General features: G+C 47.5%; 1 protein-coding gene across 1 annotated transcript; it reads right to left on the reverse strand.

Moving 5' to 3' along the window:
• Positions 1-9,111: 9,111 nt before the first annotated feature.
• LOC143768853 (olfactory receptor 5V1-like) lies at positions 9,112-10,141 on the reverse strand. The gene has a single exon (XM_077257476.1). The coding sequence runs from the start codon at positions 10,139-10,141 to the stop codon at positions 9,200-9,202; it is 942 nt and encodes a 313-aa protein (XP_077113591.1). The 3' UTR covers positions 9,112-9,199.
• Positions 10,142-17,025: the final 6,884 nt, after the last annotated feature.

A 17,025-nucleotide genomic window follows, 5' to 3' on the forward strand; every position in this document is an offset into this window, starting at 1 on the left:
TTTTCATCGATCATTGTTGCGCAGGTATGAGGTACCGGCTGTGCCTTCCGTTGAGCCTCCTGCTCCGGTGTTGGTTGAGGGTGAGTTGGAGTACGTTGTGGAAAAGATCTTGGACTCTCGTGTTTCCAGACGGAAACTCCAGTATCTGGTCAAATGGAAGGGATACGGTCAGGAGGATAATTCTTGGGTCACTGCCTCTGATGTTCATGCCTCCGATCTTGTCCGTGCCTTTCATAGGGCTCATCCTGATCGCCCTGGTGGTTCTGGTGAGGGTTCGGTGCCCCCTCCTTGAGGGGGGGGTACTGTTGTGAAGTTGGATTCTGGGCTCCCCCGGTGGCCACTTGTGGAATTGTACTTGTGTGCATCATCCCCTCTGTTCACCTGCTCCTATCAGGATGTGGGAGTCGCTATATAACCTTGCTCCTCTGTCAGTTTCATGCCGGTCAACAATGTAATCAGAAGCCTTTCTGTGCATGTTCCTGCTACTAGACAACTCCCAGCTAAGTTGGACTTTTGTCCTTGTGTGTTTTTGCATTTTGTTCCTGTTCACAGCTGCTGTTTCGTTACTGTGTCTGGAAAGCTCTTGTGAGCGGAAATTGCCACTCTGGTGTTATGAGTTAATGCTAGAGTCTTAAAGTAATTTCTGGATGGTGTTTTGATAGAGTTTTCTGCTGACCATGAAAGTGCCCTTTCTGTCTTCTTGCTATCTAGAAAGCGGACCTCGATTTTTGCTAAACCTATTTTCATACTACGTTTGTCATTTCATCTAAAATCACCGCCAATATATGTGGGGGCCTCTGTCTGCCTTTTGGGAAAATTTCTCTAGAGGTGAGCCAGGACTGTCTTTTCCTCTGCTAGGATTAGGTAGTTCTCCGGCTGGCGCTGGGCATCTAGGGATAAAAAAACGTAGGCATGCTACCCGGCCACTTCTAGTTGTGCGGCAGGTTTAGTTCATGGTCAGTATAGTTTCCATCTTCCAAGAGCTAGTTCTCATATATGCTGGGCTATGTTCTCTCGCCATTGAGAATCATGACACCACTCCTCACCACTGTGGGTAAACTGGGGGTCAGGCAGGAAGTTAGTTCAGAAAGCTGACTGGGTTGGACCAGACAACACCTGGTGGCAGAGGGTGTTGTGGGGGAAGATTCGGTAGGGTCTCTGTCAGGTTTGGGACCCTGACAGAGGCCTGGCTACAAGAAGGAACGTCACGGGACCGTGCCTGCTCAGCATAGCGGCGGTGCCCTAAGAAAGGAATAGAAGCGAGATATATTGTGCTGAGTGAGAAACGAGATCAAAGCAAGGAGGAGAATACCAGTAGGAGTTGTGCTGTAAGACCGAGGCAACATCCTACTGAGGCGCACAACCGGCGGCCGGAACGCCGAGGAAGTATTACTCTATTCAGCTTCAGGCAATACTTCAAACCAACGGCAGGACAATCAGTCAAAGGCGGGCTGTCTCATCTAAATCACCTATGCAGTCTTGGGGGGCAACTTGTGGAGAGGGGCGACTCTAGGGTCCCGGAAGAGCTCCGAGCCTACCCGTCATACGGGTGCCGTCCTAACCGCAACATCAGGGAGGGACGGAGGATTAGCAGAACATCATCTAATCGAGTTGTGAGGGAACTTAAGAAACGGACACAACAGTTGTGGGGACTTTCCGTAAGCACAGCAGGGAAGGACCGCAACACATAGCGCTAGCAGGAAGGCACAGATTTCCACCTGCAAAGAGAACTCTGGAGGTGCCATTGGACCGGCCGGACTTGCGCAGCCTGGTGAACCGGACTCCGGACTGAGGACCCAGAGACCTTCAGTAAAGAGGTAAAGAGACTGCAACCTGGTGTCCTCGTCATTTACTGCGACCGGCACTACACCGCACCACCACTACCATTCACATCCATTATTCACTGTACGCCCCTCAGCAGGGTCACGGACCGGGCCTAGCCACCGTGACAACCCCAGAACAGAGACTCAGGGGCCCGGTACCGGGTACCCCTCGGCCCTGCGGCAGTGGGGGCGCTACAACTTGGCGTCACGAACAGGATCTACTTAAGCCTGAAGAATCAGGTCATGTGTGCCTTGGAACTGTGATTTATAGTGCTTGGACTGTACTTTATTGTAAAGACTGTGCCGCGCCATTTACCGCCAAAAGTTCCCGCCAAAAGTCGCCGCCATTGCAGCGTCCCAGGGAGCGCGGAGGAAGAAGAAGGGCATGCCATGGGAGGAGACTACCAAAGCGGTGCCAGAAGTAGCGACCGCCCCCTCCGACTCCTCCTGCGAGAGGACGACCTACCCAGCAGCCGAGGAGAACCGCCCCCTGACTTGCAAGGGTGGGAACGAGGTGAAGAAGGAGCCCGACCTCGGAGAAATGGCGGAGCCAGGTGCATGCGTTGCCGCCGAATGCCCGACAGCGACGAGGAGCAGCAAGTGCCCGAGCAACAGCGAGGTGATCCCGGACTGCCCCTACCCATCAGAGACGGACTCGCGTCCACCGCCGGTGAAGGACCTGAACTCCTTGGAACCGCCAGTGGAGGAGCCGAGCCTACCTATCCCAGCCACGGAACCATGGAGGGCGGAGCCGCATCAAGAGGTGACTCCGGAAGAGCCGCGGTTCGGGTTGTAGCCGATTCCAGCGTCCTCGTCAACGGACCGCAGCGACATCGGTGGAATCGCATCAGGCGCAGGTATGGACGGCACCCCTACTCTCCCGACCGATCCGGCTTCCCTGACCGATCCCGCTCCTGTGACCGCTCCTCACCCCAGCAACAATAACCGTTTCTTCTCACTGGAGCGGGTAGTCCTCACCCCCGACGCGATGGGGAAGCTGTTACCTCCACTACCGATCAAGATGGGGGAACCCATAGATGTAGGCCCGGACGGGGTGATCCTCCGGTGGGACACCCCCTGGAACGAGCCGTATGGAGCTCCGGGGGAGAACCTCACCCTTGCGGTACTTACCTGGGAACAGTACAAGCAATGTCTAATACAACACTGGAAAGATCGAGACGAGACCGAACAACATGATACACAACGTAGGAAGTCTGCGCACGGTAGGAAAGACGTGGTAAAGCGGGGAACCGTGCTGGTCTACCACCCGAAGAGGGGATGGGGCTCCATACAGGAACCGGGGCTACCAACTGATGTCTTTGTTACTAGTTACAATGTAAAAACTCCCTGCTGCAGTCGGGATGGTGACCCATTGCAAAGGGGGGATCAGGTGACCTACACTCGCCACCGGAACGCACAAGGATGGTGCGCTCGGAACGTCCACCGGTGTGAGCCTGAGGGAGCGTCACCTGTTGCCCCGATCATGATTGATCCAGATTTGCCAGATCTTGTTACTGTCACCACTGTACGCCTTGTAGCGGCTGCTGAACTTGCAAGCAGGATTAGCCTCCAAATTCAGACACCGGCTGACCTGATGGCATCTGAGAGACCAACAACCAGCACAGGTGCTGCGTCGGTCGGGAACCGAAAACCACCTTCTGCACCACAAGAGTAAGATCCTAAAACCTTGAATATGTATATAGTTAACTGTTTCTCTGTTATGTTGCTGCTAAACCCGTCCAGGGTTAACTCTAAAAGGGATCCCTTTGTTGACCCGGGATCCCTATTGTTTCTGCTTTTTGTTTGTTTTTCTACCTTTTTGTTCCGTTACCAAGAACTGCCGCAATCATGAACAGTGCATGATACAAACTGCTTGTAAATAGTTTGCACCTTCTTAAAGGTGCTCCCTACTGGTTTTACTTAAAGAAGGACTCTTTGCGAAGATACCGCACCGGAGCCCTTGCTAAGTATGGACTGGTAGCTGAAGAAGCTGCGCTACCTCATGAAGACTTGGTCCCCTCTTAAAGGGGATGTTCATCTGTGTACTTATGAGTAATACTGCCTTAAAACAGTAAAGTGATAATGATGCCTTGAAAGAAAGTAATAATGTTGATATGAAAACGTTAATGTAACTGACTAGTTAAATGTGAATTGGTTCCAGGGGTACACGGGCAGCAGTGGTCAGGTCAGTGGAGGCCTAGTGGAAGGAGGGACCGCAGACAGGCTTCGAAGGCCTAACATACTAAAATGGGCTGGCTGTAGGCACTTTATAATTGGTTCCAGGGGTACATGGGCAGCAGTGGTCTGGTCAACGGAGTCCGATTGTAATGAGTGTCTGCCAGTTAGTAGTCCAAAACAACAAATAAATGTGAATGTCTCGCATTAAAACAAAACAAAAACACTAAAGGGTGCAATCATTAGGTTCAGGGGTGGGATCCTCTGCGTTGTTTCAGACCTACTAATTTAGCGCAAAGTATTTACTGTGGTAAATAGAGGACACTGCCCCTGACTATGTTAAGTACCATCATACATGTGAACACAATGGTATTGTCAGTGGCAGGTATGGAAGGATGTCAGCGCATAGACTAAACATTGGTGGAAGTGTGAGAGATAACTGTGGAAGTGGTAGACCAATGTCCGAAAAGTGTTTGATAATGTTGATGGAAGGATGAGGACAGAAAGTGAATCCAGGCGGGGATAGTTGGCGAGTCCTCTTAGGAGCCATATAGAGATGGCTCAGTGCTCTCAAACCGAGGGAAAAACCTGTTCTATACTGTGTATAGTGTTGGAAGGACAGAAGGCTCGGGCTGAAAGGAGCGGTCCTGTAAAGAAAGGAGAGGCAGTAGGTCTGGAGCCGTTAGGACAGGCGGTCCTGCAGATGTAAAGTAGGAGAATGTAGCACAGTTTCTAAAGCCTTATAATGTGTTATAAGAAGGTCTTTAGTGGATTTAGAGTGTACATCCTTAAAGGCAATGTTGAATTAATGTTTGAAATTTTGCAGTTAGTAGAATACCCGGTTGGGTAAGAAAAGTTATCTATAGCATGTTGCTATAATATTTAACCATGTTTTGTAACATTCAAGAGTCCTCACCTCCCATAAAGGGAAGCCTTGTTTAAGTATGCTTATTGTTATTGCACTCACAAAAATTGTATGTCTTTTGCTAACCTGTATTGTTGTTTTCTTCCCAGTCCCGGAGTACTGGATTTAACCGGGGGGGAGTGCAGCGCCCCAGAGTCCTGGTCGTTGCAGTACTGTGGCTCCGCCACTAAGGGGAGCTATGGTACGTCTGATGGCACTGAAGGAGTTCATCTGACCAGGTATCACAGACACCAATACATTTCACAGTCGGGCCTCCAGGGGGAGCTAAGGGTGCTATTTATTAGGCCACTCCTCACCACTGTGGGTAAACTGGGGGTCAGGCAGGAAGTTAGTTCAGAAAGCTGACTGGGTTGGACCAGACAACACCTGGTGGCAGAGGGTGTTGTGGGGGAAGATTCGGTAGGGTCTCTGTCAGGTTTGGGACCCTGACAGAGGCCTGGCTACAAGAAGGAACGTCACGGGACCGTGCCTGCTCAGCATAGCGGCGGTGCCCTAAGAAAGGAATAGAAGCGAGATATATTGTGCTGAGTGAGAAACGAGATCAAAGCAAGGAGGAGAATACCAGTAGGAGTCGTGCTGTAAGACCGAGGCAACATCCTACTGAGGCGCACAACCGGCGGCCGGAACGCCGAGGAAGTATTACTATATTCAGCTTCAGGCAATACTTCAAACCAACGGCAGGACAGTCAGTCAAAGACGGGCTGTCTCATCTAAATCACCTATGCAGTCTTGGGGGGCAACTTGTGGAGAGGGGCGACTCTAGGGTCCCGGAAGAGCTCCGAGCCTACCCCTCATACGGGTGCCGTCCTAACCGCAACATCAGGGAGGGACGGAGGATTAGCAGAACATCATCTAATCGAGTTGTGAGGGAACTTAAGAAACGGACACAACAGTTGTGGGGACTTTCCGTAAGCACAGCAGGGAAGGACCGCAACACATAGCGCTAGCAGGAAGGCACAGATTTCCACCTGCAAAGAGAACTCTGGAGGTGCCATTGGACCGGCCGGACTTGCGCAGCCTGGTGAACCGGACTCCGGACTGAGGACCCAGAGACCTTCAGTAAAGAGGTAAAGAGACTGCAACCTGGTGTCCTCGTCATTTACTGCGACCGGCACTACACCGCACCACCACTACCATTCACATCCATTATTCACTGTATGCCCCTCAGCAGGGTCACGGACCGGGCCTAGCCACCGTGACAACCCCAGAACAGAGACTCAGGGGCCCGGTACCGGGTACCCCTCGGCCCTGCGGCAGTGGGGGCGCTACACTAGCATTACCAGGGGCATTGCGTGATGTTGGGCGAAGACAGGAGACATAAAATTGCCCTCCGCCCCAGAATCCACGCAGAGCTACCGAGTGAGTGAATGAGCCTATTGTAATTTTCCCCTCAAAGGACAATTTTGAGGCAAACGTCTCCGTGTCTAGTGTACCTCCACCTACTACCACTAGACGCTGACATTTCCTCGACCGCTGGGATCATCTGGTGGCAAGATGTCCTGACTGCTGGCAAACATGGCAGACCTTGAGTGCACGAGCGGTCCGGGACTTAGATCCCGCTCGTGACACTTCCATGGCCTCATGTGACTCAGGGACCAGGACCGGAGATTCCAGAGGTTTGGCGAAGATGAGAGCCAGCTGAAACCTCTGCCTACACTGGACCCTTTCTAACCTCTACTCGTGAAAATGAAGGTTAATACGAGTTGACACTGCTATTAACTCCTCCAGTGTGGCGGAATCTCCCTAGAGGCCAGAGCGTCCTTCACGTGGTCAGCCAGCCCCCTCCAAAATATAGGGATAAGGGCTTTATCCGACCACTCCAGCTCAGATGCTAGGATGCAGAAGTGGACGGCAAAATGGCTGACCAAGGACGAGCCCTGAGTCAATGCCAACAGTTGGAGTGCCGTATCATGGGTGACTCGAGGCCCTAAAAAGACCTGTTTCAGTGTGCTCATTAACAGCGGAGCACTCTGCACCACATGATCGCCACGCTCCCACAGCGGCGTAGCCCATTCCAACGCCCTGTCTGACAGGAGAGACACAATAAATCCCGCCTTTGCCAGCTCTGTGGGGAAACGTGCGGCCAGGAGCTCGAGGTGTATAGAGCCCTGGCTCACGAAACCCCTACAAGATTTACTATCACCAGAAAATTTTTCTGGCAGCGGGAGGCGAGACAGAGTCGGAACAGGGGTGGCAGTGGACAAGGTTGCTGCAGCCACGCTAGCAGCCTGAACAGTAACTGTGGTAACATCCACAGCTGAGGTTGTGCGCTTGAGAGCTGCCAACCTACCCTCCAGCTGCTGGATGTACCACAAGGATTGCTGTTTGTCCGCCATTTACTAGCCAGACCCTGGCGCTAGTATTCTGTTAGGGTTGGCGGAACGCACCGAATATATATATATATGAGACAGTAGGTACGTTCGCAACCTGGGGTCCACCGTGCAGGAGACAAGCCTGCTGCTAGTAACAGGCAGTACTATGTGGCAGTATAAGCGAACTCTGTTACTTCACAGATTCACTACGAAAAGAGAATGCTGGGCCCTGTTAACCTCACAGGAGATCACAGCTACCTAATAGAGCCAACAGTGGTCATGCAGTCAGAATAGGACACAAGCAACTCCTCTCAGGTGGAGCTGGAATTCTAATGGCTATACGCCAGCCCTGAATCCACATACACAAAAACTCCTCACCAGAGGTGCCAGTATTATAGGGGCTTATTTCAGCCAAACCCTGACCACATACAACCATGACCACACTGGCGCTGAGCCCATAATATAGGTTTGATACCTTGAGTGCTAAAACTATAAAAGGTTCACATGGCCGCACGACCATGCGAACCTTTTATAGTTTTAGCACTCAAGGACCTTACTAGTGGTCCAATAGGAACCACTTCAGGACCTGCGCCTGTGCCCCCGACCTCCAATGGGAGGACATCCGTGGGCATGCCCAGTATGGGAAAAGCAGGACTTAGCCCCAGAAAGATCTGTTCGCTGCTGATCAGCGCTGGCTACAAAGGCAGAGCCTGAAAGAATAGTAGTAACCAGTCACCCAGTATCAGCCACTGGGACCGACATCTCCGCTGAGCAGGTTCCACTGCGGCTGGAGAGGAATGGGAGACCGCAGCGGAGATGGTTCGAGACTCTCCCTGCGCAGAGGTGGGGACAAGACACAAAACAAACTCCATATACAAATCCTCTAAGTGAAAGAAGAGCAGAATCCCTCCACAAGTGACCCCATTTTGGAAATTACACCCCTCTGGGAATTTATCTACAGTTATAGTGATGATTTTGACTACATGGGTGTTTTCCAGAAAAAAACAGCAATGGATGTAGCAGAGACAAAATTGAAAATCTTGCATTGTAGCATCCAGTACATTGTAGTGCCCGTACACTGTAGTGTACATACCTTGTGCCCACCTCATGCTTCTGGAGACTCGCACCCGTAAAGTAAGCAGGCTATCATTTCTACAGAAATGCAAAACATGTTGACTCTACTGTAGACGTGGTTTAGGCACAGCGAATCACAGTGGGGTAAGAGTGAAAAGGCAGCTTTACTCTTCCGCTCACTACTATTACAGCGATACCACATTTATATAGTTTCTTTTATTTTTTGGTGCTTTTTCACAATAAAAACGACCACATTTTTTTGTGGACTATAAGATGCACCCCAAATAGAAAATAGGAAAAAAACAATTTTTAAAAAATAGAATGGTGATGTGTCTTATAGTCCGATTTTATGGTAGCTTATAGTTAAGGCAGCGGGAATTGGGAGGAAAATTGGTGTGTGTCTTATAATCAGAATATAGCTATCCGGGAGGGCGACGGCAGAGGAATGGGGTCACAGGAGGCAGGGTCCCGCTGCAGGAAGCTGGCAGCAGAAGTGGGGTGATGCTATGTCCCGGAAGTATTTCGCTGTGTTCCGGTACATAGTGCGCCGGCGCATGCGCACTAATGGTTTTCGGCTTTGCCCGCAGTTGGGCAAAGCATACTGCGCGTGCGCAAGGCAAGATTGCTTTGCGCACGCTTTAACTAGGGAGGAAAGCGAATCAACGTCAAGTCAATTTCGCGACCAGCGTGCGGCCAGCAGGAAAAAAGGGGTTAATAAAAGACCCGAAAACACTGCCCATATGACCTAAAAAAGGAGCCATCAAGTTCAGGTGACAGGTTCCCTTTAAGTAAATGGGTCTTAAGCTGTAATTCCAGACACTGCTCATGGACAAGTGTGGTGTTCTTTCTAAAAATCCAGCAGATCTTTTTCCCTAATGCTGAACTTCCCCTTAATATCTCTGAAGTATGACAAGACACACTATCTTCCTAACAGCGGCCTTCACGTCACCGTTCCTCAGGCTGTAGATGAATGGATTAAGCAATGGTGCGACAAAGGCATATAAAGCAGATATCACTCTGTCTTGATTCATCGAGTAACTGGACTTGGGCCTAAAATACATAAAAATAGCAGAACCATAAAACAAAGTGACGACTATGAGGTGAGAGCTGCAGGTAGAGAATGCTTTCTTCCTCCCCGATGTTGACTTGATATTGAAGACCGTTGTGATGATGTGTGTGTAGGAGATGATGGTCAATATGAAGGAACTGACAATGACACAACCGCAGGCCACGAAGAGGACAATTTGATTTTTTGTGGTTGATGTGCAGGCCAACTGCATTACAGGGGGAATGTCACAGAAAAAATGATTAATCCGATTATCTCTACAGAAAGGCAAGCGAAAAGTCAGAATTGTGTGTATTAGGGAGTTTATAGCGCCACCGACCCATGAGATGGCTAAAAGCTGAATGCATGTTCTTTTATTCATATTGGTGCCATATAGCAGAGGGTGACATATGGCGTTATACCGATCATACGCCATCACGGCTAGCAGGTAGCACTCGGTTCCACCCAGGAGCAAAAAACAGTACATCTGTATGACACATCCCAAGAACGAGATAGTTTTATGGGTTGACAGGAAGTTTGATAGCATTTTGGGCACGGTGGTAGAAATGTAACAGATCTCCAGGAAGGATAAATTGGCCAGAAAAAAGTACATTGGGCTGTGAAGAGATGAAGTAAGCCTGTAGGCCAAGATTATAGATATGTTACCCATAATGGTGGTAATATAGATGAGCAGGAACAGAGCAAAGAGTAACTGCTGGAAAACAGGAGCTCCGGAAAATCCCAGTAGGATGAAATCTTTGATTGAAGTTTGGTTGTTTCTGATCATCTTATCCTTTAAATTTGAGGATTAAAAAATATATTATTATTTAGAGGCATTAAACTCATTTCCATGTACTTTTTAGGTTTTGAGTTGAAAGAGGGTGTATCGTTTGACTAAGCCACTTGGCGAAACGTACGTTGAGGTGTGTTAAGGTGGTATTCACATGGCTTGTATTAAACGGTTATTCCCCCAAAAAAAACAAGTTATACCCTATTCATAGGATGGTGGATATTTTACTGATCATTGGGGGTCTGACCACTGTAACCCTCAATAATCCTGAGAATGCAAATCCCTGTCTTGCATGGAGTGAAGGTATTAAAGGTCGACCATTACTGGTGAGAGTTAAGAGCTGTACACAGCTTTTTTTTTGTTAGTCCCATTGACAATGAATGGAGCAGAGACCAAGCATGTACAGCTCTGCTACATTCAATATGGGGTGGCAAAGGCCAATCTTTTGTGCTCTAGTTCTTTGTTCTCATGATTGGTCAGGGTTTTGGTGATTGAACACCCAGCAATCAGCAAGTTATTCCCTATACTGTCGATTTATATTAATTTATACTGCCTACTAATACTTTTTTTCTATTTTGGAGGGGCAGAAAGTATGGCTAGGATAGTTTCTAGCTTTATTATGTTTCAAGGAATTCTGTCTCGATACTTCACAATAGAAATAGGATGCATTATTAAACAGATATTTTAGACCTATATTTAATGGCTGAATTATCTTGATGCTAAGATTACCATTTTATGAGTCCAGCTAAATAGTTAGAGAGCACATAAGTCCAAGTGTATTCAGTCTTCTCCCACCCAGCGTGACTGACAGCTGCAGCTTGTTCTGAGCAATGTGAGATCTCAGGTACAACAGGGAGGAGAGACACTGAGAAGTTGTCAATAAAGCTAGTTTGGTTTTGAAAGAGTTAAACGTTTATAAACAATTATACAAGTGTTCTGATATGGATTATTAAAGTAAGCGCACATGCTTCCCTGCACAATAGCAAGCACACAAATCACTCTCTCCTCGCTGCTGACATCTGTTGGGTATAGCTGTGTAGTGAGCGATGTCAGCAGAGTGGAGACGGTGATGTGATGTGTGGACAGTGCGCACATAAAGCAGATTTATTTTCAGATAGTGATAGCTTCAGACAACCTGGCATTGTCAATCGACATAGGAAGAAGACTAAAATCTAAATAAAATGGGGGAACAGCACACGGGAGTGTTTACCTACATCGAGGGTACACTGAGCACCCGCATTTCCATATTACAATAAACTTATTTTTTCAGACAAAAAAGGAACAGATTTGAAACCTAAAACAATGATTTTTTTTTATTGTTGCTCCATCTCCTACAATGTTATATGGTTAGGTAGGAGTGACATTTGGGGTGTGGAGTGTAATTTGGGGTGATTAACATCCTTTAATTACCATATTAGTTTTGAATTACTTGTATTATTAATACAAAAGGAAATCCACACTTACACTGTACAATGTTACTCAGTGATAGTCCGGATCATTTCTTCAGTGTAGTCTGGTTGAAATTCCAAATCATCTTGTCTGTTGTTTTTATTATCCAGTTTATTCACTTTGAAGCATCAAAAACAGGGCAGTAATTGTGCAATGATTAAAACAACATTCCTCTAAAATAAAGATAAAATACTTAAACAAAATGCAAACCGAAAAAGATTGAATTAAATACAACCTAATTAATTTTTTAAAACAGCAAAGCGTTCAGTCTGCAACATTTATGCCATTTTTACAAATACAGATGTATTTTTTTTGAATTTACGTTATAGATGTGATAACTTATAAATGTAGGAATTACTTATAGTAATAAAAATGTAACATTTTCTGTTAGGTTAATAACCTGCACTGGATACAGAAATCATTGCAATGCTTAATTAATGCACAGCTATTTATTAATCATTTTCCTGACTTTGAGGATTTTGGAGGAAGACTTAAGAACAGGCATGAACCGTATCGATTTATGACAATACAACTTTTTGATCACATGGGTTGCTTTCCTGCACTCATTTTCGTTCATTTTAAATTAATATTATTAATAATATTTTTTATATTTAAATGTATCACGATTCACGTCTTTATACAGCAATAGTCTGCAGCCTGAGCAAGACAGGCTGCAGAGCTCAAGATGAAATGGTAGAAATCTACAGTAACAGTGATACATTCTACAACTGTAGTGGAGGGAGTTTGTCACTTTACGCCACCATTGGTAAAATAATAATGTTGCATATTTGATTGCAGCCATACAGAAAATGATAGATAACGTCATTGCCCATTGTACTGTAACAAATGATGTGCTCAGCTTTCGGTACCTATGCTCCGCTGTATCAGTATAATGGATGTGAAGCCAAAAATACAGAATAAGAGAGAATAAAAAAAGATTTTAGGGAAATATGTACTCACCTTGGCACTGTCGTTGTTTGTCTGTAAGGTACCATGTTCGATGCATCTTTATTAATGGATGTCAGGGGTGGAGTAACCGCTTTACAAAAAATGCCCTGCAAATCCAATGAATAACTATGAAAGTGCAAACATGTGATTTACACAATTAAATTGTATTTTTAATTGCCCTAGTGACTATAGGTAATAATCCTCACAGGTGCACATTGGTGGCCCAGAAGGCTAATTACGAGCAGAAACTTAGGAGCCCATTAGAGAAAGTTCTTGCTCATACAAATAAGTTTTGTCTTGCTTGCAGCCTCATTCTACAACTTCTAGTACAACTTGTTTTTACAACTTTGCTGTCAACAACTTAGTTAGTACAATTCTTTTTTTAAATAATATTTATCTACTACAGTTATTGGAATTAACATTAAGAAATCACTTGAACTGGAATTCTTTGGATACTCCAGAAGACCTGCACTCCATCTATATAAAACATGAGAATGGAGGGTGAGGGATGTTACTCCTATTTCTTAGCTAATTGAGGAAGATTTCTTTCCTCGGGTCATTGCTAAGGCCAAAAAAGATCAGAGATCCAAGGTGCCAGAAATACTGTACATGTCCTAACGGGGGAGGACATATCATTGGTGCAACATGTTCAGCCACACTGGGGCCCAAGAGGTAAGGGGGTCCACTTTGACCTTCAAATCAGCAAAATAGGGTCCCATATACTGTTCTTGAACAAGGACCTTCTTCTGCCTGTGTCCATCACCATGTCCTCATACATATCTCCCTTGCCACTGAAAATGTGATTGGATTGCACCCAGTCGCAGGGCAGTGGGGTACCCGGTACCGGGTCCCTCTGTCTCGGTTCTGGGGATGTCACGGTGGCCCGACCCGGTCCGTGCCCCTGCTAAGGGGCGCCCAATTAAAAGGTGGTGTAGTTTATCAAGTGTTCGTGACGCCACCTGTGGTGTTCGGTCAGGTTGACCGACGCTGCTTAGGGGTCCGCTGGGGTGATGTTATGGCAGCTAGATGGGATACCTTCCCACAGGTGAAGTATGTCCCCGGGGCTTCCCAGTAAGGTAGATGGTGATGGTGTAGGTCGCAGTAAATAATGAGGACACAGGGTTGCAGTCTCTTTACCTTTTACTGTAGACTTCAGCGTCCACAATCCAGAGCACTGCTAACAGGGCTAGCTGAATCCGGCCGGTCCGAAGGCACATCCAGAGTTCCCTTTGCAGGTGGAAATCAGTAGCCTTCCTACTAGCGCCTGTGTGTTGTAGTACTTCCCTGCTGAGCACCACGGGATAGTCCTCACAACTGTCGTGTATATTTCTGATGTTCTCTCTCCGTCCCCCAGATGGTATGGCTAGGACGACCCGTATGACGGGGTAGGCCTGGAGCTATTTTATAGGGACCCTAGTGACGCCCCTCTCCCACAATTTGCCTCCGTTGTCTTCATTAGGTATTAAGGTTGGGCAGCCAACTTGGAATTAACTGTCCTGCCGTTGTTTGAAGTAATGCGTAGAGCCTATTACTCCCTCGGTGTTCCGGCCACTGGCTACGCGCCTCAGAAGGATGTTGCCGATCTTAGGGCAAGACTCCTCCCGGTATTATCTCCTTATGCTGTGATCTCGTTTCTCACTTCTCCACAATATACCTCGCTTCTTGTCCTTTCTTAGGATGCTGCCGCAATCAGGTGCAGGCGCAGCTCCGTAACATTCTATCTCTTGCTAAGTCTCTGCCAGGATCCCACCCCTGACAGGGACCTCTGTCTGCAGCTCAGATGTTCCTCCTTCTCCCCCTGTCTGCCTGACAGGTCTTCTCTGGGTCTCACCCAGGCAGCTTTCTGACTAACTTCCTTTCAACCCCCAGTTTTACCCGAGTGTGAGGAGTGGCCTAATAGATAGAACCTTTTGCTCCCCCTGGTGGCCGGAGTGTGAAGTGTAGTGTGTGACTGTGATACCTGGTCAGGTGAACTCCTTTAGTGCCATCAGATGTACCATCACTCCCCCTGGTGGAAGAGCGACAATACTGCAACGACCAGGACTCTGGGGCGCTGCACTCCCCCCTGTTAAATCCAGTACTCCCGGACTGGGAAAAGAAGAAGAACAATACATGTTAGCAAAAGACATACAACATTTTTGGAATGCTGTAAACAATTAAATATAACAGTGCTTCCCTTTATGGGAGGTGAGGACACTTGAACGTTGCAAATAAGAACATATTTACATAGTGCTTAAGATTTTAAATAACACTTATTAATTAACTAACTATAAATAACTGTTATTACCCATACGGGTATGCTACCTACTAAGTGCAAATATGAAACAGTACTTGTCCTTTAAGGGCATATACCCACTAAAGGCATGCTATAAAACTCAAAAGTGCAAATTAACATTTTCTTTATTTTTCTCTTTTACTTTCACGTATGCAGGACTATCTGTCTACCCCTCCGGGCCTACTGCATTCTTCTTTTAGTCTAATTCTATGAAACCTAGCAATTGCTTTAACTTCAATTTTATTTAAAGAACATTATCAACACTTCTATTCCTTATCACTATCTTTACTAACTACATACTATCACTATATAAAACATTATTACTATCTAACTATTTAAGGCAACATTATCATGTTTCAGGCTAAGTGCAACAAATGAACATTCCCTTTAAGGAGGGAACCAAGTCTCTTTTGAGGTAGCACAAATCATCAATTTGTGAGTCAGTTCAAAGCAAGAACTTCCACGCTGTAATCAGGAACAGTCTCTTCAAAAAGCTCTTCTTTGTGGAAAACCAGTAGGGAGCACCTTTAAGAAGGTGCAAACTATATACAGCGACAGTTTGTGAACCATTCACCGTCCATGATTCGGCAGTCTCTTAGAACAATGATGAACTTGTGCAAACTGGAAACAATAGGGATCCCGGGTCAACAAAGGGATCCCTTTAAGAAGTAACCCTAGACGGGTTTTAGCAGCAAAACAAGAAAACAAACAGTTAACTATTTACATACTCGTGGCTCCGAGGTTTATCCTCATAGTAGGTTGCAAGGCATCAGTTGGTAGGGAACACTTCCTGACTGGGGAAGCTTCGGTTCCGTGTTCTCGTCTGATGCGGCGTCAGTGTCATTGGTTCGTTCCTCAGGTGCAGCCGGGTCACCAGGGGTCTGGATTCGAATGTCAGTTTTGGTAGCAAGTTCAGTAGTGGCATTAATGCACACAGTAGTGGTAGTAGGATTTGTCAATTCAGAGTTAGCCGTAGTCAGAACAGCGGTTGGCGCTACCGCGGGCTCGCATCGTTTGACATTCCGAGCGCACCAGCCTTGCACACTCCGATGGCGAGTGTAGGTCACCCGGTCCCCTCTGTGTAAGATTCGATTCCGATATCATCGTGGTATTGGACCTCCACGTCATAGCTGGTAACAAAGACTTCAGTCGGTAGTCCCGGTTCCTGTATAAAGCCCCATCCCCGTTTCGGGTGAAAGGCTAGTACAGTTCCCTGTTTTACCAAGTTCCTATTACCGCGATTGGTCTTCGGTTTTTTTACTCTCGGTGGGTCTCATTGTTCTGTCTCTTTTCGGTTTTTCCAGTGTGAAATTAGGCATTGTTGGTACTGCTCCCAAGTGAGCGCAGCAATATAGATCCCTTCTTCTCAGGACCCGTCTGGTCTAGTCCTTGGCGTGTCCCATTGGAAGATCACCCCCTCGGAGCTCACGTCTAATGGTTCTCCCATAGCTGTTGGTAACGGAGGCACTGTCTTTTCCACGGTGTCAAGGGCTACCACGACGAGCTCAGCGGCGGGAAATCGGTCAATGCTGGGACGGGGAGTGGTCACGGGAGCAGGATCGGTTGGTAGAGCAGGGGCGCTTTCCATACCTGTGTCTGATGTGGTTCCACCGATGCCGATCTGTTCCATTGATGAGGACACTGGAATCGGCTGTGGCTCAGACGGCGGGTCTTCCAATGCGACCCTCTGGCACAGCTCCTATTTCCATTGCTTCACATCTGCTGGCTCCACGTTCGGGATAGGTTGGCTCAGCTCTTCCGCCCACGGCTCCAAGGGGTTCGGATCCTCCAGCGGTGATGGGTTCGGATCCGCCTCTGGTCGGGGGGGACAGTCCGGGATCACTTCGTCGTCGTTCAGGTACTCGCTGGTCGTTCTCGCTGCTGCGAGGTCTGTGGCCACACATGCACATGGCTCTGCCATTTTCTGGGGGTGGTGCTCCTTCTTGCCCTGGTTCCTGCCGTTGCAAATCAGGGGGCGGTCCTCCTGTGCTTCGGGGCACGTCGCCTTCTTGCAGCAGTAGTCCGAAAGGACGGTCATCACTTTTGGCGCCGCTTTGACAGTCTCCTCCCATGGCACGCCCTTCGTCTTCTCCTGCGCTCCTCATGGCGCTGTAATGGCGGCAGTTTTGGCGGGAATTTTTGGCGGCAAATGGCAATACACAGTCTTTAAGCAAATCACAGTTCAAGCACAATTCTGGCACAGTTCTAA

This window comes from Ranitomeya variabilis, chromosome 4, assembly GCF_051348905.1.
Source record: "Ranitomeya variabilis isolate aRanVar5 chromosome 4, aRanVar5.hap1, whole genome shotgun sequence".
Lineage (NCBI taxonomy): Eukaryota > Metazoa > Chordata > Amphibia > Anura > Dendrobatidae > Ranitomeya > Ranitomeya variabilis.